Here is a 27,695-nt window from a genome sequence, read left to right on the forward strand (position 1 = left end):
GACCCAGATAAGTAACGTTTTCACACAAGCTTTATTTTACGGGAATGGGGCAGTCATGCCCTTGAACACAAAAGCCAGTGATTCTGCGATTTCTGCGCTGAAGAAGTAAGACAGAAGTCTGGCGTGGAAAAACAGGAAGCCAGAGGCTGACAAGATCGATGCCAGATACATGAGCAGATACCTGACAGACGGGGTCGATACCGGACTACACGGGACAGACAGGATCGATACCAGATACCTGAGCAGATACCAGACAGATGGGGTCGATACTGGATACTGGAGACTGGCGCAAGATATTGGACAGGACGAGAAAGGCGGAATCGATACTGGATACCGGAGACTGTAGCAAGATATCAGACAGGACAAGACAGACAGGATCGATAACAGACACTGGAGTCAGATATCAAACAGGACGAGATTGACAGGATGGATACCCGATACTGGAGACTAGAGACAGATATCAAACAGGACAAGATAGATGGGATCGATTCCGTACAGGATACACAAGCAGGGTACTGGACAGACTCAAAACAAACATCTTGTGGGTGCAGAGGTTTGTTGACGGACTGACAAAGGGCACTGAGCTTAAAAGGGAGGGAAGCCAGGCAACCAGCCACAGCTGATATCAAACGGGCGGGGCCAATTCAGGCCAACCGTCACAAAATGTAGATTAGCGCAAGGATTATGTATCAATTATAGATATTTATTGTGGGCCATGCAAAAAAAAAAAACAAAAGCAGCGTTTCACGGTAGTAAAATATAATGGGAAGAACTTGCAACTGAAAACGTAAGCTATATGTTGCTGTAATTCTTTTCCAACATATCGAGACATGTGTATCCAAAAATGTAACCAGATATTGTTTACATCCACAAACATATTTGCGATTTACTCATGATCTCAAAACGTGATGTCTTAATGCACACATAGGATTAAAAATCAAATTATGTAAATCGCAGATATATTCGTGGAACCGCCAAATACATGATTGCCACCATATTTCTTACTGGTACAGGAAAAATTAAAAAACTTTGAATGTCCTTAAAAAGTGCATGAATTTGGCCGTGGAAAAATGTGATTGAATGTGTAAAAACCTCTGCTCACCAGCACGCCTAGTGGCTGGAGCAGGTTTTATTCAGGCCTTTCTCACACATGGTGTTTTCTCACTCATTTTTCCCTTTGAGTCTTTTCAAGTATTAATAGTGTAATTTAGCAAGCGAGAACAGTCTCCATTTGAAATCAAATCCTTTCGTAGAAGTACAAAATTGTGTTTTCACATCTATTTACAATAATGATTCATCGTCACAAGTAACAGCGATACCTAAAGTTGAAATAATAAAAGTAGGTTGTTTGCACTCGTGCAATGTCTCAGCAGACAATCGTAGTGACGAGCAGCTCACTTTCCAACCCTCGGCGGCCTCCCAGTTTCGACACTTCTTTTGCGTGTTGAAAAAAGGAAGTCATTGTGAAAACAGGTCAAACCCCTCAAGCAATAAGTCCTTTTCATGCTACCAAATATGAAGACAAATGAAATCAACAAGGATTTCGCTAGCTGGTTGACTTAGTTAATAAGTAACTGCATGTCAAACACACTTGTGCAATCGGTCAACAGGAACACGAGCAACATCACATGAATAATTACCAGAGAATACATGTAATGTTTGTTTATTTAGCACATTTATGTTTGGTGCCTACCATTTTTTTTTATAGTGACTAAAATACACGGCGGCACAGCAGCAGGGTGGTTAGCGCGGAGCCCTGTGGTGCGGAGGTCCAGGGTTCATGTCCAGCGCCTGCAGCCTCCGTGCGGAGTTTGCATGTTCTCCCCTATGCTTGTTGGGTAAATTGGCACATCCCAATTGTCTGTCTCAGTGTGCCCTGCGATTGGCTGGTAACTGGTTCAAGGTGTCCCCAGCACCACCCTCCTAGTGAGGATAAGCGGTGCAGAAGATCATTGGACTAAAATATACCATATACACCAGGGTTTTAAACCCAGGCACATTTTTTTCATGAAACCATCTATCAAAAGTTTTTGGAATTGCCGGCACCAGGAATGTTTTGGGCTTTTTTTAGCTTTAACTATAATTTTGCCTTTGATGAAAGGATAACGTTTTTCTCTTCATGTGTGGTCACTGTGGCTTTTGTGGTAATACACATTATTCGTATTTTTGCTCATTATTCTTATTGTTGATCAATCTTATTATTATTGCCCTGCGACTGGCTGGCAACCAGTTCAAGGTGTTCCGTGCCCACTGCCCGAAGATGGCTGGGATGGGCTGCGGCACCCCCGCGACCCTACTGAGGATAAGCGGTGCAGATCATTGATGGGTGGTTAACTATTATTATTCAAATTGTTTTTTTTTTAAATCACTTACGTTTTTTTTTAACCACTAAAAGGCACTAAATAATACACAATGACCCTTTAAGAGTCTTAAAAGATGTGTTTACATACAGATCTCATTTGCTATATTTTACACGAAAGATTTTAAACATTTTTAATATGGGATGTAACATAAACACATTATAATAACATGATGATGATGATGATGATGATGATATGCCAGGAAGCAATGTTCTATTTTTCAGACGTTGTCATTTTCATGTTGACAATTACGTGAATGACACACTCAATGTGTTTTATTACAGTAATGCCTCCTTGTATCCCGGTTTAATTTTCGCTGTTTCGATACGTTGCAGATTTTCATCGTGCATTGTGTTCTGCAATAGACGACACACAGTAAATGCTATCAGTGTATGGGATAGGTGGATGTGACCTTCTGTGTTGCATGACTCTGATAGGCTGGTCTCTGCTGTCAGTCAAAGAGCAGGGCAGGCGGACAAGTGAATGGGTCCACCCAAAACAAAATGAAAAGCATGGTGACGTGTAGTATTTTAGTGGCTTGTTACATTATCTCATCTCATTAGCTGCACCGCTTATCCTCAGTAGGGTCGCGTTGGTGCTGGAGCCCATCCCAGCAATCATCGGGCAGTGGGCAGGGGACACCCTGAACTAGTTGCCAGCCAATCGCAGGGCACACAGGGACAGACAACTCGTTTGCTCATTCACACCTAGGCACAATTTGGACTGGCCAATCCACATGAAATGCATGTCTTTGGAATGTGGGAGGAAACCGGAGTGCCCGGAGGAAACCCAGGCAAGCACGGGGAGAACATACAAACTCCGCACAGGAAGTCCGGTAGCTGGATTTGAACCCACACAGGAGGTCGCAGTAGCTCAGGAGGTAGAGCGCTCGTCTTGGGATCAAGGGATCCCAGTTTGAATCCCGGCTCGCCCGCTTTACATGTCGAAGTGTCCTTGGGTAAGACACTGAACCCCTAATACCCCCAATAAGCAGGTTAGCGCCTTACATGGCTGCAAGGCCGCTATTGGGAAATGTGGAGCACATTGTAAAGCGCTTTGGGAAGTCATTGACTTGAAAAGCGCTATAGAAATGCAAATCATTTCATTTCATTTCCCAAGACCTCAGAACTGTGCCGCACACGCGCTAACCACTGCGCCGCCGTGCTGCCTTGTTACATTAAATCGAAATTCATTAATTAAATCGGACTCTGAGAGAAATCAGAGGAGTCCAAAAAAATGCTGATCTCCAGCAGGTGCTCTGTAGATCGTTATCGGGTCCAGGAAGAGACTAAGGCGGCGTCGGAAGAGAAAGCAATAGCAAATTCAGGTCTGGCCTACATAACAACTCTCACAAGCCCCCCTACCAAGCCTGTCTCTCACCAGGGCCTAATTCATTACACATAAAACAGATGACCTAGAGCTACAACAAACGCTACATTCGTGACAGTTGTATTTTAATGGCTCAATCAGAAGATAAATATGTCTATATATATATATATATATATATATATATATATATATATATATATATATATATATATATATATATATATATATATATATATATATATATAGCTGCTCAAATAATACTGAATATATAGGCGTCCAGGAGGCATCCTTATCAGATGCCCGAGCCACCTCAATGTGGAGGAGCAGTGGCTCTACACAGAGTCCCTCCCGGATGACTGAGCTTCTCACCTTATCTCTAAGGGAGAACCCAGACACCCTGCGGAGGAAACTCATGTCGGCCACTTGTATCCGGGATCGTGTACTTTCGGTCATGACCCAAAGTTCACGACCATAGGTGAGGGTAGGAACGTAGATCGACCGGTAGATCGAGAGCTTTGCCTTTCGGCTCAGCTCCCTCTTCACCACGACGGACCGGATGTTCATTAAGGCTCTGGATGTTGTGGGCGTGTCATCGAGGAGCTTTTTGACCACCTCGGTGACTTCAACCCCAGAGATGTGAGAGCCCAACTCAGTCCTTCCTCCAAGGAAGACGTGTCGGTGGGATTGAGGAGGTCTTCGAAGTACTCCCCCCACCGATTCACAACGTCCCGGGCCCAAGCCGTGTGTGGAGGTGAGTCCGACTACATCTAGTCGGAATTTCTCAACCTCACGCACCAACTTGGGCTCCTTCCCTGCCAGAGAGGTAACGTTCCATGTCCCAAAAGCCAGTTTCTGTAGCCGAGGATCGTCGCGCCATGGACCCCTCCTTTGGCCGCTACCCAGCTCTCTACGCACCTGACCCCTTTGGCACCTCCTACAGGTGGTGAGCCCATGGGAAGAGGGTCTCACGTCGTCCCTTCGGGCTGTGCCCGGCCGGACCCCGTGGGTAAAGGTCTGGCCACTAGGCGCTCGCCAGCGGACCCCACCTCCAGGCCTGGCTCCAGAGGGGGGCCCCGGTAACCTGCGCCCGGGTGAGGGAAATTGAGGACCAATGTTTTTGCTCGTCATAAGGGTTCTTCTGATCTGCGTTTTGTCTGGCCACTCACCTAGAACCTGTTTGCCATGAGTGACCCTACCAGGGGCTTAAAGCCCCCGACAACATAGCTCCTAGGATCATCGGGACACACAAACTCCTCCACCATGATAAGGTAGCAGATCAAGGAGGAGTATATGTGTATATTATCTCATTTCACCAGCTGTACCGCTTATCCTTATTAGGGTCGCGGGGGGGCTGGAGCCCATCCTAGCCATCTCCAGGCAGTGGGCAGGGGACACCATGAACTGGTTGCCAGCCAATCGCAGGGCACACGGGGACAGACAACTCATTCGCTCAGTCACACCAAGGGACAACTTTGGACCGGCCAATCCACCTGAAATGCATGTCTTTGGAATGTGGGAGAAAACCGGAGTGCCCGGAGGAAACCCACGCAAGCACGGGGAGAACATACAGACTCCGCTCAGTAAGGCCGGTAGCTGGATTTGAACCTCCACAGGAGGTTCCCAAGACCTCAGAACTGTGCCGCACGCGCGCTAACCACTGCGCTGCCGTGCTGCCCTGTGTATATTTTGTATATTTTATACATATATATATATATATATATATATATATATATATATATATATATATATATATATATATATATATATATATATATATATATATATATATATATATATATATATATATATATATATAATACAGTATCTTAATGGGTCACCATGTTTATACAAAAGAAAAGCAGGTGATGAAGATGCTTTTTATTGTACTTGTTTTGATCAGCGTTTTTTCTCAACTTTGGTGCTTTGAGGAGTGACAACTAATAGGTACTGATGGGTGTTTACTTAAAGTTGAGCAAATATCCTCGTAGCACTCGAGTTGATTGTCCTCTTAGTTCAGAGTCATAACTTCACATTATACCTGCAACGCATGCCTAGGGCGTCTGTACAGCAGGATTAACCTGCTTTCACACTTCATTTGTTCACAATCACTAAAGAGCTGAAGTCTCCGGGTGACTCACAGGCAGTGACGTGCAGTCAGGGGAGGCATGTCAAGCTATGCCTAGCCTGTCGTAATGGAAATATAACATTAAACATATATTAAATTTAATGATTATTTAGTATTAAATTGTTTGTCATTTGATGTTAGGGTCTGGTACGCCTCCCTCCACCAGAGGGCGCCAACCAGGGCACAGGTGCATCCTATCAGCACACACCTGTCTCTAATTATCCTGACCCTTCATAATGACATTTTGGAACAGCATACGTTGTCGGGTCATTTTCATTTTCACTGACATTGTTACATCAAATTTGGATTCTTGTTTCCTGTTTGGAGAGATTGTTAGTTGTTTGCACCTACTTGTTTTGGTTTGTTACTTTGTTCATTTGTATTTCCACTGCCACGCCAGGTTTGATTTGTTTTTTCTGTTTCTGGTTTGGTCATTTTGTTAGTAGATCAGTGCCCACTTCTTTGGTTCTTACGTTGTTCCCTTTCTAGTTCCGTCTTTGTTTCGGGCCTGGACATTGTCAAGTCTTAGTTTGTTTGGACATGTAGATTTTTTTGTGACCATTTGTTTGTTACTTTGTTCTTTGCATTTCCATCCCACTGTCATTCTGTTTTCTCCTAACATGACAGGGTTGGTTTTTGTTGATGGTTTATACACTTTGCTAGTACTTTTAAAGATGTGGTTCAGAATGTAAAAATGTTTTCCTTGCTGACAACATCTTCTGGCTTAGATCATCATTGCAGCCTCTGTCAAGTTGCTTGTGTGGCACATGCAAGGATGTGCATTTCTTGGCAAACTCAAATAAACTCTTGTTTTTAAATCTTTTTTGGGGTTTCTATTGAAGTATTTAAAACAGGCCCTTTTCTTCTTTTAGCATTTTCATGCTACACTAACAGAAAACAGCAAATCACTTTACTCCCCAATGCTTTCTTTCCTCCAGCTTAATGTGTTCCATGGCCATAACACCTTCAGTAAAAGTAAGATAAAAACAAATAGATTCCGTGGAAAAAAATATAAAGACTTTTTTAACTCAGTTGGGCATTGTAAACACATACTCAATAGAGAAAAATATTCTACTCTCAACTTTTTAAGGACACCTCACACGACGCACCCCCACCTTTAGGGCTACATGTTTGTTTGTTACTTTGTACCTCCTTTGTTATTAAATACTATCCCTTATTTTGAGCATCCCTGCCTCCTGCTTTCCCTGCTCCTGGGTCCACATGCAAACATAAAATTTAACTTTACAATTTCCTGATTTTCTTCTTCAAAATTGATGAATTTTCACATTACAATTTGAATATTAGGAATACAAATACTGTAGTAGGTAGCGTATTACTGTTTTGAGAGTATGCAAATGCAGTGATGCAGCCCCAAACAATATAATTTGTCATAGTACTGTATTGGCAAGTCAAGGTATGCAGTATTTTTTTCTTGTTGCATAAACATTTTTTCATAATGTAGGATTGTATGCAGCACGGCGGCGCAGTGGTTAGCGCTTGTGCGGCACAGTTCATGTCATGGGAACTTGTCGTGGGTTCAAATCCAGCTCCAGACTTCCTGTGCGGAGTTTGTATGTTCTCCCCGTGCTTGCGTGGGTTTCCTCCGGGCACTCCGGTTTCCTCCCACGTTCCAAAAACATGCATTTCAGGTGAATTGGCCGGTCCAAATTGTCCCTAGGTGTGAATGAGCGAGTGAGTTGTCTGTCCCCGTGTGCCCTGCGATTGGCTGGCAACCAGTTCAGGGTGTCCCCTGCCCACTGCCCGGAGATGGCTGGGATGGGCTCCAGCCCCCCCCCCGCGACCCCAATGAGGATAAGCGTTACGGCTGATGAGATGAGATGAGATGTAGGATTGTATTACATTTGTGGTTCTTTCCTTCAAAAGGAGCAGCGCCTAGACTTAGTTAAAGGTAAAGTAAGAGAATACAAGATGTTTTAATTTGCTATAGCTTATGTATTGCTATCTTGTTCTTCAATCAAATGATAAATAGGATGATGGTTCATTTATTTCTATGACATAAAGACTTCAACGGGCTAAAACGTTTCATTTTTTGTACATAATTGATAAGTTCAAACCGTAATTATCAATGGTATTGAAACGTCAATTTAGCACCATCTAGTGGCAGATTCATATAAAATCACTCAAAATAATCACCAAATTACATTCCATCACCCCATTCAAGGTTTGGTCTTGGCATTCATTGGTGAGGCATAGTGCATATTTTTTAAATGATTGCTCGGTATGGGTGGGGACACGTCCGTGCCAAAACTACGCCCTGGACAACATTGTGCATTTGATTGAGCTCAATACATTAACAATTATAGTTATCCCGTGTACTTTTACACAGGTCGCACCACGCCTGAGAAGGATGGTGTATTTTTAAATCTATATTCCGGCATTACCTGTAGGTAGATGTGTTTTGTTAATATGTACAATGCATCCTGATGCCACGGCTTACAATAATTTAACCATCTGCAATTTTTAAAGACAATTTGATTTTTTGTTTGAAAATCATCCATTACAAAAGTTTACTATTATTTAGTGGCAGGCTGTGCATTTTACACTTTGGCCTTTAACTCCAGTCGGAATTATGAGCTGGCTCTGGAATGTGAAATATCCTATTTGATTCTGGTAGAGGAGAGGCGGTATGGGCCGACCCAGCTCCCACACGGTTCTCTGGGTAGGGCGGCACCAGACGCGGACTGCACGAAAGGGGGAGGAGGGACCGACCCATAAAGCTTGTCTTTTTTAACAAAATCTAGGTAAAACAAAGAAAAACAGTGACGGATGGCAAATAAAAGAAAAAAGTCAACGAGAAATAAGCTTGGCCCGACCCAAATGTAATGATTGACATTTATAGCCAGCCCCGGCCCAAAATTCAGGTCGGGTCCAAGCATAAGAATATACCTCTAGGCTGAAAGTGGCGGCCAAAACCTTTTCCTGTGTGAGAAGGCCTTGGTTACTTCAGAGTTGTCTGACCTTTCGCTATCAAATCAACACAACAATATAATTCTTTGTGCAGCTCTATCACTTCAAGTTCAGCGGCTGTTATCAAGATCGCCTCGGTGGATTACTGCTCTAGCCAATCAGTATGTCGAATCTCTTTCCCAAGGCCTGCTAGCAGGCGCTCAGAAACCAACTCGGAATTTGATTGACTAAACTAACAGCTTTCTCGAAGATTGATGTTAAGGTACATGACTTTCAGGATTTTTTGTTAAGGTTCTAATGTAAATTTCTGAGCTTAACAAAAACTAATGTCTTATATGTGATTGGGGCAATGTTTAAATATGAAAATACCCATCAGGAAGCAACGAAACCAGGGAGAAGATACGAAAGGAAGCTGAAAGAAGATTTGGAATTATTAAATAAGTATTGGACAAAAACTAATTTACATCACATGACCCTGATATGATTTAAGCCAACAGGGAAGGCTTTGTAAACCCTGACGAACCACCACTACTATTACTATCCTATTATATTACTAAAACAAAGCTGTAATTTGGGAGAGGTGTAGAGAACACGACCAAGTTGTGGGACTACAACTATAGAAAATCAAAATGTATTCTAATTACGGAGAGATAGAGTGGAGAACACCAATTCATGCTCCCTGCGGAAAACTTGGGAGAGATTGTGCAGGCAGCTACTACGATGGAAAATCTCTATATATTATGCATCTATGCAATTGTCTGTAGTTTGCAACCATTTGTGGTATGTTCAGTCCTTTGAGACTCCTTGTGATAAAGGGCTATACATATAAACATGACTTGATTGTAATATGATCTGCAATGCGCCTCTTTGCCAGTTGAGTGCAGCATGGTGTTGTCTGCCAAGTGTCAGTGCCACTTGAGAGTGAATCTGATATTCACGACGGTTGTTGTGAATATACTTGCACAATTAAAACAGTGTCATGTAATAGAGAGGAGTGACAACAATTAACCTTAATTCAAAGACTTAAATGTCCCTTTGTAACAAAATATGGTGACACAGATGTTGTACAAGCAAAATCCATTCATCACACTTGTGCATTGAATAGCCTAAACTAGAAAAAGAGTAGAATTGCCCATGGATGGTCCTTCAACTTATATCGAGGATATGGGATAATTTAAAAGAAAAATATGGATATATTTGCAGAGTTTACAGAGTTTGAGTAGCTCTAGTACTTGCAGGAAAGTTAAGAATAATCACTTCGTTTGGATGCTTTTGTCGATCCACATTAACATCCTTGACGCCGATGGGGAAGGGCCACTCTAAGGGTCATTTTGTCTCACACGAAACGGGAACCCACTAGGGTCACCCAAAATTCATTCGCACTTGGTTGGAATAATTCATTGTATTTTAGGAGCTTTGGAGACACAAAAAGTGAGTCATAAGCAATAAGACGGACGCAAGTTTATTGAAGTCGCAGCAAAATTGTACAGAGGTAGTGGCGGAAATTAAAACTTTTTGATCAACCATTGCTTCATTAAGGGAGTGCAAATAATTACAGTGATGCAACACTTTTGATTGTCAGTTTATCACATTCCATCAGGAAAATTCAGGCAGATGGTACGCAAATAAAACATATTAGGGAAAACAATGAAGATAACAATCTAATCTGGATTTTTTTTCAATTGATTACAAGGCAGTTGAGGCATATTTCTAAAATAAATGGTGTAAATGGAGTAGAGACTTCAGTAGACATATTGATGAAAAAGCAAAATAAAAAGTGTAAAAAAATCCCTCATTCATTGTCCCCTACAAACCCTATCCCAGTCAGCATTTTATTTGATCATATCATAGACACGAATAAATTACAACATATATATTTAGTTTCATACTTCATATTTGCTTGTTGAAAATACATTCGATTTAAATGACCGGTGTAAAAAAAAATAATACAGTGAGACAATTGAGAGACCGGTGAAGAAAAGACAGTTAGCGATACAATTGATAGGGTTATAAAAATAGAGCGTGTGTCATGTTGAGGAAGTCGTGTGCAGTGCATTCAAGTTGGCACGCTTGAATTTGGGAAATAAACAAAAAGGAAACAGGTATTTACACATGTCTTTGTTTCCAGTGGCCACAAAGCTGCTCAAATAATACTGAAGCAATTCAATGATACGTCACTTTAGCGCAGTCCATCGATCCGAGAGTCGAGTTAATAAGCGTTAGTAGATACTTTTTATGTTTACAAGTTATAAGTGGACAGGAGGTTGTCCTGGCTGGACGAGCGCTTGTAGCTTGAAGTTGAGCTGAAGTAAGTTTCCCCGTCCGTGCTGATGTCGTCGTCATTGTCGTCGTCTTCCAGATTGTTGAGTAGCGGCGCCGAAGAGCTCTTGCGTCTGACACAGAATAAAAAATACACTTTCGTCTCTGCTTTATTTACAGTGCCTTGCAAAACAGATATAGTTGCCCATTCTTCTTTTCAAAACTGCTCGAGTTCCTTAAGGTTTAATGGTGATCATTTTTGCTCATCCTTTTTCCCATCCTTCCAAAATAGCTCTAAAGCACAGGTGTCAAACAGGCGGCCCGGGGGCCAGATCAGGCCCGCTAAGGGTTTGAATCCGGCCCGCGAGACAACACTCAGAGAAGCGCAAGAGAAAAACAAGCTGCAGGTTGAAATATGTCAACTTGATGTTGCCAAAGCCAGGTGCCTCGAACAAAGACACTGTACTTGAATTTATTTTTCTCTCTCTCTCTCGCTCTCTCTTTCTCTCTCTCTTTCTTTTCCACCCCTTTTCTCCCACTCTGTCTCTTTCACTCTTTCACTCTCCCTCTCTCTCTCTCTCTCTCTCTCTTTGTCTCTCTCTGTCTCTTTCACTCTAACTTCCTTTTTTCCTTTTCTCTCTTTTGTCTTTTTCTCTTCATACCCTTTGCGCTTTCGTTTCTCTTTTCTCTCCTGTCTTTCTATTTCTCTTTGGATTTATTTCTTCCTCTCCCTTTCTTTTTCCCCACTCCCACGACTTTTAAGCTTTTGTTTCTCACGCTCTTTCTCTCTCTCTCTTTTTCTTTCTTTGTCCCGCCCTCTCTCCTTTTCCCTCCCTCTTTCTCTTATTTCTTCATCTCTCTTTTTCTTTCTCTTTAATCTACTAGTCCGGCCCCCGACAGAATGTTTGTTCTATTGTGTGGCCCCCGAGTTGAAATGAGTTTGACACCCCTGCTCTAAAAGATTGAGGTCTGTACTTTGGCTTGGCCATTCTAGTCCGTTTATATTGTTAGTTTTAAACAATTCCACGGGAGATTTTTCTTCATGTTTAGGGTTGTTGTCCTGTTTGACGTGAACCTGAGCCCCATTATCAGTTGTCTTGCAGATGCCAACAGAGTTTCTACCAGAATCACCCTGTATTTGGCTCCATCCATCTTCCCATCAACTCTGATGAGTCTACCTAAACTTCTTATGTGTAATAACTTGTGAAGCCCTTAGAGACTAATTGTGATTAAGGGCTATACAAATAAAAATGACTTGACTTGACTATTCTTATGCCGAACGTAAAGCTTTGCATTCAATTTTTGACTCATCTGACTAGAGCACCTTGTTCCACATTTTGTGTCTCGAATGTGGCCAAACGGACCTTTTTATGGTATTCTTTCTGAAATGGCCTTCATGCCACTCTTTCACGAAGGGCAGATTTATGCAGAGTATGGTTTAAAAGTTGTCTTATGCAAAGATTATCCCAGGTCAGCTGTGTATGCCCGCAGGACATCCAATGTGATCATGGGCTTCTTGGTTGCTTCTCTGATTAGTTTTCTTTCTTGTTTGTTCCAAAAGTTCAAAAGTAAGGTCTCGGTAGGTTTGTAGTGGTTTAATGCTCTCTTCATTTTGATATTAATGCTCACACAATGCTCTGGGAGATGTGTTTATGTTGCCAAATCTTGGGTCCCATTCCTGCTTTGAACTTTTCCAAAACTCTATCCCATACCTGACGGATGGTCTTAAAAATGCTGTCCTGTTCTCCAGTGTCTGCTTCCACAGAGCAGGTTTATTTTTGTTGTTGTAAATATAAAATGTTAAAAAAAATTGTTTCCACTTCACAACTGTGTGTCACATGTTAATTCTTAGAAAATATTTTCTATTTTTAGTTTTATGTTTGAAGCCTGAAATGTGGCTAAATGACAAAAAGTTCTTGTGGACGGGGAAATTATTTTCGCGAGGCACTGTACGGACTATGTTATTTGTCTTTTACCTCATCTCGCTGCGCAGAGACTTGAGCTGACTCTGCAGCTGTTCGTTTGTTTCTTGTTGCTCGTCCAATTCTCTCTGTAGCTTCTTTTTGCTGTGCTCCAGTCTGTCGATCTCCTCCTCAGCTTCGTCCATCTGCCTCTTCAGGGCCTTCAAACGCAGATTCAACTAGAGTGCAAACGGACATGGGTCAAAACTGTGTTGGTTTTGGTCAGAACAAGTGGCTTTTAACGCACTTGGTCCTTTTGGTCCTGCATGGCGTGGTTCTCTTCCTCGACTTGCATCATGACCTCTTTGACTTTCCTCTCTAGCCTGCGGTTGGACAGTTGAAGACTGGCTCGTTCCCTGAAACACATTTCATACGTAAGATGAAATATATGTGCTTTTTCGACAGCACTCCTTTCTATGTAAAACGGGGGTGGGCAAACTACGGCCAACAGGCCACATGCATCCCGGGAGGTCTACTACAGAAATACAACAAAAATCCTAGTACAAAACAAAATGTAAAATTTAGTGCTTAATAACGGAGACCTAATATATTATTTGGCTTTCTATCTGAAAAGAAAAAAAAATACGATAGAAAAATGACAAAAAACTACGACAGTAATACTAAAATAGAATAGAAATACTAAAGAAATACAACAACAGCAATATTACTAAATACTAAAATAGTACTACGACTACTACTACAAAAATACTACTATGGAAATACTACAGAAATATTACAAGAATACAGCAAAAATTCTACAATGGAGAAAAACTAAAAATACGAGGGCTGCAACTAACGATTATTGTCATAAATGTAAGATAACTTTTTTTAAAAAGAAGTCTTGGCGCCCTCTGCCGGACGTAAGTGGTACTACAACTCAGCATCACAACGGAATTGTGTGCACTCATATTTGAATTAGATTAAGGTACTAATGTTTCCGTAGTGCAGTAGTAAGCCCATTTGCCTAACACGCGAAAGATCCCTGGTTTGAGACCGACCGGGTGGAAACATGTTGCCCAAGACAGCCCACAGGAAATGGTGCCCCTGCTACTTTACTGAGTCAATTGGGGGCGGCAGTAGCTCAGGAGGTAGAGCGCTTGTCTCAGTTCGAATCCCAGCTCGTCCGTGTTACATGTCGAAGTGTCCTTGGGTAAGACACTGAACCCCTAATACCCCAAATAAGCAGGTTAACGCTTTACATGGCTGCAAGGCCGCTATTGGGAAATATGGAGCACATTGTAAAGTGCTTTTGGAAGTCTATATAAATGCAGATCATTTCATTTCAATTTCAATTAGTTTTGTCAATTAGTTGTTGCAGCCCTTGGAAATACTACAAAAATACTGACAGTAATACTAGAATACAAAATACTGCTACAGAAATACCATGACAGAAATACTACAAAAATACAACAACAGTAATACTACAAATCTTCCACGGTACTATAAGGCGCACCCCCCAAAAATAGTCCAATGTCATATTTTCCATACTTAAAGCGTACCGGACTATAAGGCGCTATGATAAAAACATCAACATAACAGTCAGATAGGTCAGTCAAACTTAATTAACCTAACGGCCAGTCAAGTGTTATTCTTGTGTTTTTTCTAGAAAAAAAAGGAAAAAATATAGTAAAGTCTAAAATAAAAGCACTATCATTAGCCAAAATAAAATAACCTTTGATCATGATAAGAAAAACGTTATACTGTCAATGTTGATTCTCGCTACTGCCATTTCCTGGCTAAAAATCATGATCGCAGCCTCAGTCAGATCATTCATGACGCACGTGCAAGTACGTGCATTGCTTAGTTGTTCTTGAGTAAACTTTTCTTTTTTCATCTATTTTGGGGTTTGGGTGGGCATTTGGACTCTACTTATTTTAACCATTTTCATGCTACACTAACAAATAGAAGAAGAAAAAACAGTGGGGATGAGAATGACATTAGTCTACACCACTCTCCCCACCCTACATACCTACCTAATGTGCTCCACCCCGAACAGCTATGCTCAAAGTAAGATCAAAACAGATAAGTGCAGTGTAAAGTGATGCACAAGGGCTCTTTGAAATCAGTTGGGCATTGTTGAGAACATATTTAGCTTGCAACTTTTATAAAGTCACCTCAAATAATGCACCCCACCTCTAAAAAACACAAGTGAAACTAATGCCAGGAATTTTTAAACCATTTCATCAGATGTTCTCCCTTGAGCTTTGTAAATGAAAAGTGGCCCTTGGCTCAAAAATGGAATGATTATTTTTTGAGAGGGACGAGAAGACAACGCGTGCTAGTTGTTGGCAAAGTAGAAGATGACACTAGTTTCTATCTGAAGCAAGTTTGGCGGACAAAAAGACATCACTTAATGTGAAACAAAAAAGCAAGGGGATGCTAGATTTTAGTGAAGAAGATGCTTTTTATCAGTTAAGAAGCAAGTTTACACGACAACGCTAATTTTGGGTGATGGGACACGGCACGTTGAAGTAGCAGCTTGTTTTTGTGGTTATGAAGAAAGCAAAGATTCGGATTTAAGACAACAATACCTCTGCCCGAAATATACGCAGGTTTTACAAAGAAAAATACTACCTTTTTGTTGTATAGGAAGGTAGTAAGCGATGAAAAAGTTTGTGTTTGGCAAAAATGAAGAAACTATTTTTCAGCGTCAAATATGATGACCGTGTGAGGGTGGCTAGTCCATAACTGACTTAATAAAAAGATAAAAGCACAAACAGGAAATGACACGTTCGATGGCTAAATAGCACCTGGCTAACCAATGCCTTTTTATGCTTTCTCGTGATGTCACAAAGGCAAAGTAAAAGAAGTTTAGACTTTGGAAAATATACTCTGCCTGTTCAATAACAAATCAATATAGTTTTTCCAGGTTATAGTGAAATGTTGCCTTTATGTTTGAATTATTTTTATGTCGCAGGTTTGGTGGGTATGGTTAACACTCATTTGACTTCAAATATGTGAAAATTACTCTGATAAATGATTTCACTCAACACTTATGATCCCAAGAGCCAAGAAGAGATCCGCAGGTTCGAGAGCATTCTCCATTCGGGCCTCGGTGCTGTGGAATGCTCTTCCCCCTGAGATTCGATCTGCAAGCTCAGTGGAAACGTTTAAATCTAGGCTTATAAATCACTTCTATTTTATAGCATATAAATAACCTATTTTTCCTGTTGACAATATCTGTATTGTTTGTTATCGCAACATCCGCTGCAGCCAGGTCATCCAGGATGGGGGATCACCTCATGTGTGGAAAATTCTCGAGTTTTCTTTATTTCCTCATATTGGGGTTTTTGAGTATTTCTTTGCCCTCATGTAGGTTTTAGATCAGGGGATGGTGTAATAATAGTCTGTGGTTTGCAATAGTCTTTGAATTGTGCAGCCCTTTGAGACTCTTTGTAATTAAAGGGACACTCTATTCTCCTGTGCTGCAAAGCACAAGGAAGATTACAAACTACCTAGACTCAAAGTGACCAAACAGCACCATTTTTCATCTCATTTGCCCTTTTTTTTGCGGTATCAATAGCAGCAAGATAACAGGCAACTATGTCAGCTCCTTCCAGGTGAGCATCAAGTTACGTAAAATAAATACAAATTTCTTGACTTATTTTTATTTAAATCAATACTGTTCTCAATGAATCGAGCGCACAAAACTGTGGAAATGGATATTTTGCGACTTATTTGGGGATTTTTGGTTGCTTCTGATGTCGTTGCACTACATTTCGTTGCACTATTCTTACGATGCACTATTTTTTCAGAGCACTATTTTTTTTAACTTGGGTCAGTTTCTAAGCACTATTTTGTAAATATTTTGCTCATTTATTCTGACATTCTTTTATCTTATTGTCCCTTTGAAGCATGCATGGTAAAAATGAATCTAGCCCACTACAGATTTCTGAGAATGTCATAAAAAGAAGTGAGTCATTTCCGTAAAAAGTTATGGTTTTTAAAATAAATGCAAACGGAATCCTCCCTCTGGCCCCTAGAGAGCATACATGTGTAAAAGAGCTGATATCCTACACTGATAAAACTTTTACTTTGTATTTATTTGTATTTATTTCGAAACAGCAGAAGAATTAAGGCAAAAGGGAGACATTTGAAATTGTATTGTGAGTTCAGGTGTGAACGGGCCTTCACTCAATCTTTAAAATAAACCAGTTAACTCTTTCAATACAAAACATGAAAATAATTTTTTCCTATGGTTTGTGACAATGTTTTGTGCTCAGAAAATCCCTTGTCATCCGTAATTATAATATGTAGGGCAGGCTACTAATATTGGCTGAATGATAAAGCACAGTACTGAAAAGCAAAGCTGAATGTTTGTAGTGGACTTTATTCTACTGATCCGTCCCACCTGAGGACAAAAAGTTTAGATTTTGGCCCCAGAGCCAAACTCAGTCCCTGTAAGAAGCAATTCATCTTTTTCTCTTAAGAACTGCATCTTGCCTTTGCAAACTGCAGCACGATATGTTCTCCACTCCCACTATGTACTTTGAGCTCACCGCTCCTCTCCCTCCAGACGCTCCTCCAGCTCGTGAATCCGATCCTCCAATTGCGCGACCTGGCCCACTTTGCTGGACTTCTGCGAGCCCTCCACATCAGCCAGTTTGTTCTTCAGCTCTTTGTTCTGCCCAGACCACAGAAAAGAACACGATACTGACCCGCTTGCGCTCTAAAACTGCAAACTTAAGCAAGTGTTGATGTCATGTTTTTAGAATGGCTATGAAGAAACATTATAGATAAGGTTGGTGCAGTGTGAGTTTGGACTTCCTTTAATACATTCTGTTTACCTGTCTCTCCAGAGCCGTCTTGTCACACTCAGCATCCTGCCGGCCGGCTCTCTCCAGCATGAGTTCGTTCCTCATTTGGTCCACCTGTCAAACCCAGAAAACGTTTGCTAGGAGTGTGCGGAGCGATCCAAGTATCGATATCATTGATACTAAGCAGGTTTTTGAGTCGAATCAATACTATTGTCCTGGGGTCGATGCGTCACGTCACTCCTCCACCAATTTCCTCAAAGTGCCGCTTCTCTATGCAGATGTCACGAGAACGTGGTGGCGTGGAAGGGAAGACCGGACCAGAACAGAGGCAGGAGGCATGAAGGGAGAACTCAAATGCGTTGACGATCCATAAGTTTTATTTTACAAAATAAAAGTCGCCCAATACTCCGAGGCAAAACAGAACAATACAGAGTTCCTCCGGCACGAACTCAACAGGACAAGGCATAACAGACTAAAACAGGACAAGGCATAACAGACCGGGATTGTGAATAATGAGTAATGAACCAGCACCCGCCAAACCCAAAATCCAGCCTTAAATAGCAGAACAGCAATCAGCTGATCTGCTTCAGCTTGAGTTCGGGGGCGTGGCATACTGGTCGTCATGGCGACCGTGACAGAGCCCCCCTCTTAAGGGACAGCTCCCGAGGTCCCAAAAAAGAAAAAATTACTACCTCGCGCCCCGGAATGTTGACGATCGCGATTGGGGCAACCCTGCTCCCTCCTCCGAACACGCAGGAACGGGGAGAGGCAGGCGCCATCTGCGTCGGGCGGATCGGAATCGGCGCTCGGCAGGGGGGGTCTGGTGGCCAACTGGACAGGGGATGACAGACAGGTAGAACCGACGAGAACAGGACAGATAAACAGGACAGGCCGATGAAGAAGAGTCGCACTCAGGACAGGCCGATGCAGAAGAGTCGCACTCAGGACAGGCCGATGCAGAAGAGTCGCACTCAGGACAGGCCGATGCAGAAGAGTCGCACTCAGGACAGGCCGATGCAGAAGAGTCGCACTCAGGACAGGCCGATGCAGAAGAGTCGCACTCAGGACAGGCCGATGCAGAAGAGTCACACTCAGGACAGGCCGATGCAGAAGAGTCGCACTCAGGACAGGCCGATGCAGAAGAGTCGCACTCAGGTCAGGCCGATGCAGAAGAGTCGCACTCAGGTCAGGCCGATGCAGAAGAGTCGCACTCAGGTCAGGCCGATGCAGAAGAGTCGCACTCAGGGGGGTCAGATTCAGAAGAGTCGCACTCAGGGGGGTCAGATTCAGAAGAGTCAGGCTCAGGGGTTCAGGTTCAGAAGTGGCGATTCAGACAGGACAGGCGGAATCAGAACAGGCAAGACATGAGAGGGTCAAAATCAAAACAGACAAGACATGAGAGAGTCAAAATCAGAACAGACAAGACATGAGAGAGTCAAAATCAGAACAGACAAGACATGAGAGAGTCAAAATCAGAACAGACAAGACATGAGAGAGTCAAAATCAGAACCGGCAAAACAGGAGGAGCGGAGTCGGGCTGGCCTGGCAGGCAGCGGAGTCGGAGTCGGCCCGACGGGCAGCGGAGTCGGAGTCGGCCCGACGGGCAGCAGAGTCGGAGTCGGGCTGGCACGCAGGGGAGACGGAATAGCAGGCAATCGGCACGGGAGTCGGGCAGGCAGGCATGAGAGTCGAACAGGCAGGCGTCAATTCTTCCCGGGACCCCATTCGAGGCACAGCAAGGGCCACGACGGGCGGGGCCGTGGTTCGAACGGGCAGGGAAGGCCAACTCAGTAGGCGCCTGCCGAACTGCGCTCTCCAGCTCTCCCAAGTCGCGCTGGGATCGTTCGCTGAGTTCTATTTGTTGGCTGGTTCATTCTGTCACGAGAACGTGGTGGCGTGGAAGGGAAGACCGGACCAGAACAGAGGCAGGAGGCATGAAGGGAGAACTCAAATGCGTTGACGATCCATAAGTTTTATTTTACAAAATAAAAGTCGCCCAATACTCCGAGGCAAAACAGAACAATACAGAGTTCCTCCGGCACGAACTCAACAGGACAAGGCATAACAGACTAAAACAGGACAAGGCATAACAGACCGGGATTGTGAATAATGAGTAATGAACCAGCACCCGCCAAACCCAAAATCCAGCCTTAAATAGCAGAACAGCAATCAGCTGATCTGCTTCAGCTTGAGTTCGGGGGCGTGGCATACTGGTCGTCATGGCGACCGTGACAGCAGATAGCTCAGCCCTTCTCTCTCTCACCCAGCGCCCTCAGCCTCTCTCAAAGTTTTTGCCTTAGTCATGACTGATAAGCACATCTTTAGCACATCTACCTAACTAGCCTGTTGCTGTAGCCTGCCTGCCACACAGAAGAGAGTGCCAAATCTACGCGGACACCACCTACAAGAAGCTAAAAATGCAAATAGGACGTGCAATATGATGTGGAGTCAACTACAGAACAAGTCAATTTCTTCTGTAATTTGTGTGGTGAAGTGGTCTGCTCCTATGGCAATACCTCTAATTTACATATAATTATGATATTAAGCTCACCCTACAGAGATCATAAGCTGCTCCCCGAAATGTAAACATGTTACTGAACAAAAACCTGTAAATGACAAAATGGCAACAGAGCAAATGAGAGACAATTGACAATTTGCTTTGTTAACAAAAGGGGGGAAATTTTCAATCATTCAATGATCATGAATTTTCCAAGTATCGGTATTGGATCGGTATTGATCATGGGCTCTGTTGCTGTAGTGACAACAGATTTACAGGTTTTTGATCAGGAAAAGTAACGTTAACATTTTTGGATTGCAGCTCTTTTTTCTCTGAGGGGCGAAGTTGTTTTTTTTTCATGATTTTATGTAAATCTGTGGTGTTTCCACAGTAGCAGACCACTTTACCACACAAATTACACTTGGAATTGTAATTTTTTTTTGTTGAGAAAAAAAGTCCACGCTGCAATGCGCTTCCATTTTGCCTATGAATTTTAGCTTCTGGTAATGGTTTCCACATACATTTGGCCTTCTGTTCTGCCTGGCAGGCATTATGCAGCAGCAGAATAGGTAGGGAGAGGTGCTTGAAGTGTGTCTGTCAGTCACAATTCAGGCATAAACTTAGAGACTGGCTAAGGGTGATGGGTGAGAGAATGGCTTCTCGCTCTTTAGGGCCCGGTCACACAGCCGTTTGCGTCTGTATCGCGGCTGAATCACGACCAGAAATTTCTGCCCGTGAAGCAGACGCTGTTGGACGCTTTGAGATCGCCATACAGACGAGATACAACCGTGCTTTACACGCGGCAAGAAATTCACACGCGGTTGGCCGCGCAAAAATGTTTTGCGCTGCTCAAAACTTTAGACCACGGGGAACTGCTGGCGGCACACATGGTACACACGCGGATATGACGCGGTACAGACGCGGAACGACGTGCTACGGCCGCGGCCAGGGCGTGGTTACACGCGGGTAGGACGCGGAATTTTAGCGGGTAATCGCGGGTGGAGCACGGTCATAGCACGTTTGTTCTGCGCCTGTATTGCGGCGTTATCACATGAATTAGCGTGTGTAACGCATGTGATGGTCAAACGCCTTTCTCCGCGTATATTCAGCGCGATTTGCCGAGCACACGTCAGTTGACGTCAAGGGGTGAACATGGATCTCCGTCACCGTAGTGACCTCGTCTTAATCCATTTTTATTTCTTGACATTTCTTTTCATTTCATAACAAGATAATAAAATAAAAATGAAAAACTATTACAATAATAACATATTGGCTTCTTCTTCGGTGCCACAGCTTGAAATCTTGATCTTCACGGGACTGTGTCTTGAGCGGTTATGATTTCTACAGCCCGGCTCGGCAGCTTTTATACCCGTGGTCCACACGCGGAAAGGACGTGGAACTGACGCGATGAGGAAGCGGAACAATCGCCGGCGTCTGTTTTGCGGGCATACCACGGATGAACAGCGGGTTGGCCAATTTTGCGCATTTTCTACCGCGGGCAACCACGGGCAAAAAAAAAAAATCGCAAAATTTTACCCGCGATACAGACGCAAAAGGCTGTGTGACCGGGCCCTTACATAGAGAAATTGGTGGAAGAACGAAGTACCAGTCCCAGGACAATAGTATCGATCCGATTCAAGTACTTGCTTAATATCCATAATATCATTAGTTGGATCCATCCGCCCACCTTGAGTTTCAATTCATTGAATGTGAAACAACAAGCACGTTTAAACAGAGAGAGTAATGACAAAACCAGTATTTGCTGTCAATCAAATATAGTTTTAATGAGCTTTTAATTAATTTTCAAATGTGTAATTTCTGCTGAGTATGTAAAGCAGGGGTAGGGAACCTATGGCTCGGGAGCCATATATGGCTTGTTTCATGAGTACATATGGCTCCGAAATAAAATGTAACTATTGCACATCTCTCTGTGGCGTTCCAAAGTCAAGTGATTTCATCCTGATTTTGGTCCATATAAAGCCGACGCGAATTAATGCAGAAGTTCGAAAAGAAACCATTTAAACTGATAAATAAAAACGCTGGCAAACGACTTTGATTGGGTGAGCAGTACAGGTGGGCGGATCCCTGCACACAGCGCAAGGCACTTCCTTCTCTCTCTCTCACTCAGTGCAGTCTACACCGAAAGTGAATTCGACAATATGCTTATTGTTTGCAGTAATTTGTGACATTTTTACAAAAGAACTTTGCATGCACATTGTTTTGAAACCGTTATTAAGGACAAATTTCATGGAAAAAAATTGCCTCAACACTCTTAACTGAAGGTGGAAGACAAATTGTAAATGACATATTTACATTGATTTGGGGCACAGGATTTGGCCTTATTATCATTTCATACATTTGATTAAATCATCAAATGACACAAAGAGAAATAAAATGTGCTGAACAATTTGCTTGTCCAGAGAGCATGTTTGGCAGTTTTTTCAATTTTGTCTGAAAATATATGATGTGGCTCTCTCAATTTCTTTTTTAAACATTTTTTGTTTTATGGGCTCTTTGGGTCAAAAAGGTTCCTGACCCCTGATGTAGAGGCAACCCCATTTTGATCCTTAATTAGCGAGCAAATGTCTTCACGACCAAAAGGACACGACACGCTCAGCGAGTGCGTTTTCAAACTAGAAATGCATCGATTCGGCCACAAAGCTCCTTCTAACTGCGACGCAAGAGGAGAATTGGTGATATTTTATGCCAATTAGCGCCTGACAGCAGGCCGCTGAGATGAGCGATGGTCCTTATAAAGCGGCACGCCCGGAGCTGAATCAGCAGACTGGAACAAGCGGTGAAACTAATCAGCTTTGTGAGAGACGGCGGGAGAGGAGAAGGGGAGATTACTCTCATTTAGACAGGAGGGGAGCACCTGCTGCCAGGAGAGACGCAGGTGTTCCTCCTGCTGCCTCCATAGCCAGACGCCCCCTGCGTCGAAGCACGCGCCCGTGGGAGCCGAGGTGTGGGCCTTGCTTTCAAAATGTAAGGTTCCTGGCGTTTTGAAATTGGTGGGAGCCACCAGCTGCAAGTGGTTTTTTTTTGGTTTGTTTTTTTCAAATTCTTGTTTTTTCTTCATTACATGTCACACCGGATTAAAAGGTGCACTGTATGAAATTAGTCTTTCTGTCACGTCCAGAACAAAGGGTAGACCCAATTGCGTAACGTTTCTCACAAGTTTATTGGAGTGGAAGGACAGCGCCCTCGATCCGGTGCTCTCTAGACACGGGAAGCAAGTCGCTCTTGTTATCGGATCGTGATCCGAATACGGAAGTGGATCTTCCGTATCGATCCCTGACTTCCCGCTCATATCGGCTACCCGACTTGTTCCGATCTCCGACCACTCTTCCTTCACGAGGGCTTCTCGCTCCTACTGACCAAATCGCTGTCTTTTTCCTCTCGCTCTGACTTCCCCGATCCCTTAATAAAGCATTGTTTGAAACGTTACAGATTTGGGTCCCCTGCCTTAACACGACCAGAACGGAATTAGGACCCAAATGCGTAGCGTTAACCACAGGTTTATTGAATAGAGAGAGGAAGGGAAGTTCCCGCGATTCCGTGCTCGCTGGACACAGGAAGCATGTTGCTCTGGCAATCGGATAGTGATCTGAATACGGAAGTGAATCTTCCGTAGCGGGAGATGGCAGTGTCAGGGATGGAAAAACAGGTCAATAGCCGGGAAAGGAGAGGAAAAACCTGGTCAGGATCAAAAACGGGTCATAGCCGGAGACAAACGGGGAGATCAGGAATGGACAGGTCGAAAAACGAGAGCAAAAACGGGACAGGCGGGAGTCAGGGTCAAAAAGGAGAGTGACAGGACCGGGCTTAAAAAGGGACAGGGAGCCAACCAGATAGCCGGCAGTGGCTGGCGCCAAATGAGCGGGCACAGGTGAAATTAATGAGTAATCATATATTTTCAATACATAAGATGCATCGGACTACAAACGGCGTGAAATCTCCACTAAGGGTGACGAAGACATGGTTAATCTTATCTATCCCGGCTGACGCTCAAGGAAACTGTGCGGGTCAGATGTATCGACATTTCGTTCTGTATACACGTGTACACGAATGACAATAAAGTAAATCTGAATCTGAATCTATCCAAATATAGATATTATCGATACTGAGTAAGTACTCGGATCACATGGCACTATAATAATGTTGTTAGTGTAAGATTATACAAACATTGTAACTTTCAAACTGGATCCAATTTGGATTTTATTTGCAACGATGGCATCTTTATACAGTATTTGTATTTTAGTTACGCTGCGTTTCGATTTCATTCTGAAACAATTGTTGTAGTCGTAGTATTTTCTTTCTTGTACTGTTAAAGGTTTTTACATACTGTAGTATTGTTTATAGTATTTCCACTATGTGACTGTTTTTCAAAATATCATACAGTGTATAGTTGGCCTGTTGAAATTATATATTTGTATTTTTGTTACATAACTGTTTTCGGGGGGTTTTTGACTCTCTTGACTTTTGTTCTAAAACTGTTCTAACATAAATATTAATATTAATTTGTTAATACTGTTTACCTTTGGATTGTAGTGCCTAAAATTATTGTGCTGTGTTTATCGTAATTAAAAAACAACTCAGGAGGGAATGGTTAAATTATTCAATGATCGTGACGTTTCCAAATAGCACAGTTTGGTATCAGATTGGTATCAATTGATACCTTCATGTATTTACTTGAATCGGATTGCTAACAAAATTCCCAGTAATTTTCTGGAATACTTTGTTCTCTCCATTCTCGAACCTTTATTGGTGAAGAAGTGGGGGGAAGTGTTTAGCCTATTAGAATGCACAATGCAAATCAGTGCTCCTGGCACCATAAGTAAAAATGGTATGATAGTAAGATATGGACTGATGTCCTGTCATTTATACTACTGGTGGTCTAGTGGTATTGTATCAGCCCTCTCACCGAGATGGAATATGAGCTTGCTCTGTCCACTCCACGCATCGGCCCGGTATTGCAGTACCTCCGGGAACGGTGCATTCGCAATGATCGCAGCAAGGCTTTAGGGCTAGGACCTTAGCTTGGCCTTTTGGCTAAGAGTAAGTGTCCCGGCTCCTAGGCTTTGTAGCGTATTATGAACTGACCGATAACGGATAATGAATAATGAATAACGAAGATAGATAAATAACCCTTAAAAACCCCAAAACCCCCGCTGCCACTTAAGCTCAATTCCAACAGCATATACTCTTTGACAATTTAGGACAGCAATGCTTATCCATTTCATGGAACATTGCACAATGATAGAGCAACTTTTTACTCACTGTCCTTTTAAGATGCATCTCGAGAAAAAAATAATCAAATGGTTTGTGTAGTGTTTGTGTATGTGCAGCAAGTGCAATTATGCAGTCCAACTGTGCGAGCAGTCAACCTCTTGAAATGAAAGCTTAAGGGTTACCGTGACAACCGCATTGAACCAAAGCAATTTATTTTTTTCCCTGACAGGATTCATTTGGAGCGGGAACTGCACAAGAACTTTGTAAAACTGACTTAACCTGAGTCACAAACTTGCAAACTCAAGACTGAAAAGAAGCTTCCCTAATCATTATTTTACTGTACGGGTGAATCAACTAAACTTGCAAAGACAAAACTAAACACATACTCCAAGAGAAGTACCTTTAATGAGGGCTTGAATGAAGTACTACATTCCAAAACTACATAATGGTCATAGTATTAAAACATTAAATCCATCGATATATAAAAAAGAGGGACGAGCAAGTAGTGATACAACTATTATATGCCCCATAAGAGACATTTTAGATCAAAAATACGTTAATGTAGATTAATAAAAAAGTGCAATTCATTTCTTAATTTTTAAAGAAAATAACTATTTTACAGATTTAAGGTATTAAAGTGGTTGGAATTTGATCACATCCTTTTACTAATATCTGTCTAAAATAGTAATAATAACAATAATTTAAGTAATGACAATTATAACATTTTCAAAAATTCATTTAAAAATAATAGAAATAATGATACATTTTGTAGTAATACTTTTAAAATAGTTAAAAACGTTATGATAATCGGGCAGCACGGCGGCGCAGTGGTTAGCGCTTGTGCGGCACAGTTCATGTCATGGGAACCTGTGGTGGGTTCAAATCCAGCTCCAGACTTTCTGTGCGGAGTTTGTATGTTCTCCCCGTGCTTGCGTGGGTTTCCTCCGGGCACTCCGGTTTCCTCCCACATTCCAAAGACATGCATTTCAGGTGAATTGGCCGGTCCAAATTGTCCCTAGGTGTGAATGAGCGAATGAGTTGTCTGTCCCTGTGTGCCCTGCGATTGGCTGGCAACCAGTTCAGGGTGTCCCCTGCCCACTGCCCGATGATTGCTGGGATGGGCTCCAGCCCCCCGCGACCCTACTGAGGATAAGCGGTACGGCTAATGAGATGAGATGAGATGAGATGATAATCATTGTAATATTAATAGCAATAATTACAATTATTATAATTTCAAAAAGATTCCAATAAGAATACTTAAAATCGATATAATAGTTACTTTTTTATTTAGACGTATGAAAATTTGCTGAGCGCTCGTCTTGGGATCAAGAGATCGCAGGTTCCATTCCCGGCTCCTCCGTGTTATATGTCGAAGTGTCTTTGGGCAAGACACTGAATCCCAAATGCTCCCAATAAGCAGGTCGGCGCCTTACATGGCTGCGTGGCCGCTATTTGTGTGTGTGTGTGTTTTAATGGGTAAGTGTGAAGCACATTGTAAAGCGCTTTGGGAGGTCTTCATTGACTTGAAAAGCCCTATATAAATGCAGACCATTTACTATTTTATCTGATAAATTTAGTCTATTTTTTGAGGTCCCTTAAAGGTACTGCATATAACAAGTAAGCAAATTTTTGAAGTAATTTTTTGTGTATTTGGTATTGTGTTGCTCGCTTGCAATGTTTAGTTATCATGGCCTACAAGGCCTGGAAGCATGTGTAATAAATATGTTACCGTGTTTAAAATATAATACGAGGCTAGATACGAAAGCAAGTTAATTAGGAAGTGCGCTTTATAAATATGTTGAGTAATAAATATTATTGCTTTCGGGTTTTCCACATCACTTTCAGTTCTGTCAGCTGAATGTAAACAAAGACTCAGACAATTGCTGACAGGAATGTTGCGTGTCACATCCAACTCCATCCATGATGTAGTATTAACAAGGCAATGCCGTATGTTTCCAAACGTGTTTGTATGATGTATAAACAACTCTATTGTGTAATAGTTCGGACAGATGTAAAGATTATGCACTTTATTCTGCAAACTTATTGGGACACGGTCTCAATGCAACTTATTGTACTGTTGCAGTTTTCACCATCAGGAGAAGGAAATTTAAGCCACGTCTCCTGATGTCACAGTCCTTCTTTGGCAGTTTAGCTGGGTGTCATATAGGCAACACTACAGGTATTTTTATTATCATCATCATCATCATCGTACTTCAGGAATTGGCCTCCAGTAAAAATAAAAAAAAG

General features: G+C 42.4%; 1 protein-coding gene across 4 annotated transcripts in view; it reads right to left on the reverse strand.

Annotated features, from left to right (window-relative positions):
• Window positions 1–10,188: 10,188 nt before the first annotated feature.
• Window positions 10,189–27,695, reverse strand: part of cgnl1 (cingulin-like 1) — a 53,354-nt gene continuing 35,847 nt past the window's right edge. For 2 of the 4 annotated variants that reach the window (XM_088334526.1, XM_088334527.1), the window contains exons 15-19: window positions 17,750–17,833; window positions 17,462–17,586; window positions 13,210–13,318; window positions 12,978–13,141; window positions 10,189–11,135 (exon numbers count right to left, since the gene is read on the reverse strand). In XM_088334526.1, the coding sequence (XP_088190652.1) occupies window positions 10,982–11,135; window positions 12,978–13,141; window positions 13,210–13,318; window positions 17,462–17,586; window positions 17,750–17,833 (636 nt within the window). In that variant the 3' untranslated portion in view covers window positions 10,189–10,981. Of the gene's footprint in view, window positions 11,136–12,977; window positions 13,142–13,209; window positions 13,319–17,405; window positions 17,587–17,749; window positions 17,834–27,695 lie in introns of those variants that run through there. The other 2 variants (XM_088334528.1, XR_015850340.1) reach the window with 2 other exon arrangements.

Source organism: Urocampus carinirostris, chromosome 4 (assembly GCF_059441175.1).
Source record: "Urocampus carinirostris isolate Australia breed hairy pipefish chromosome 4, RoL_Ucar_1.0, whole genome shotgun sequence".
Lineage (NCBI taxonomy): Eukaryota > Metazoa > Chordata > Actinopteri > Syngnathiformes > Syngnathidae > Urocampus > Urocampus carinirostris.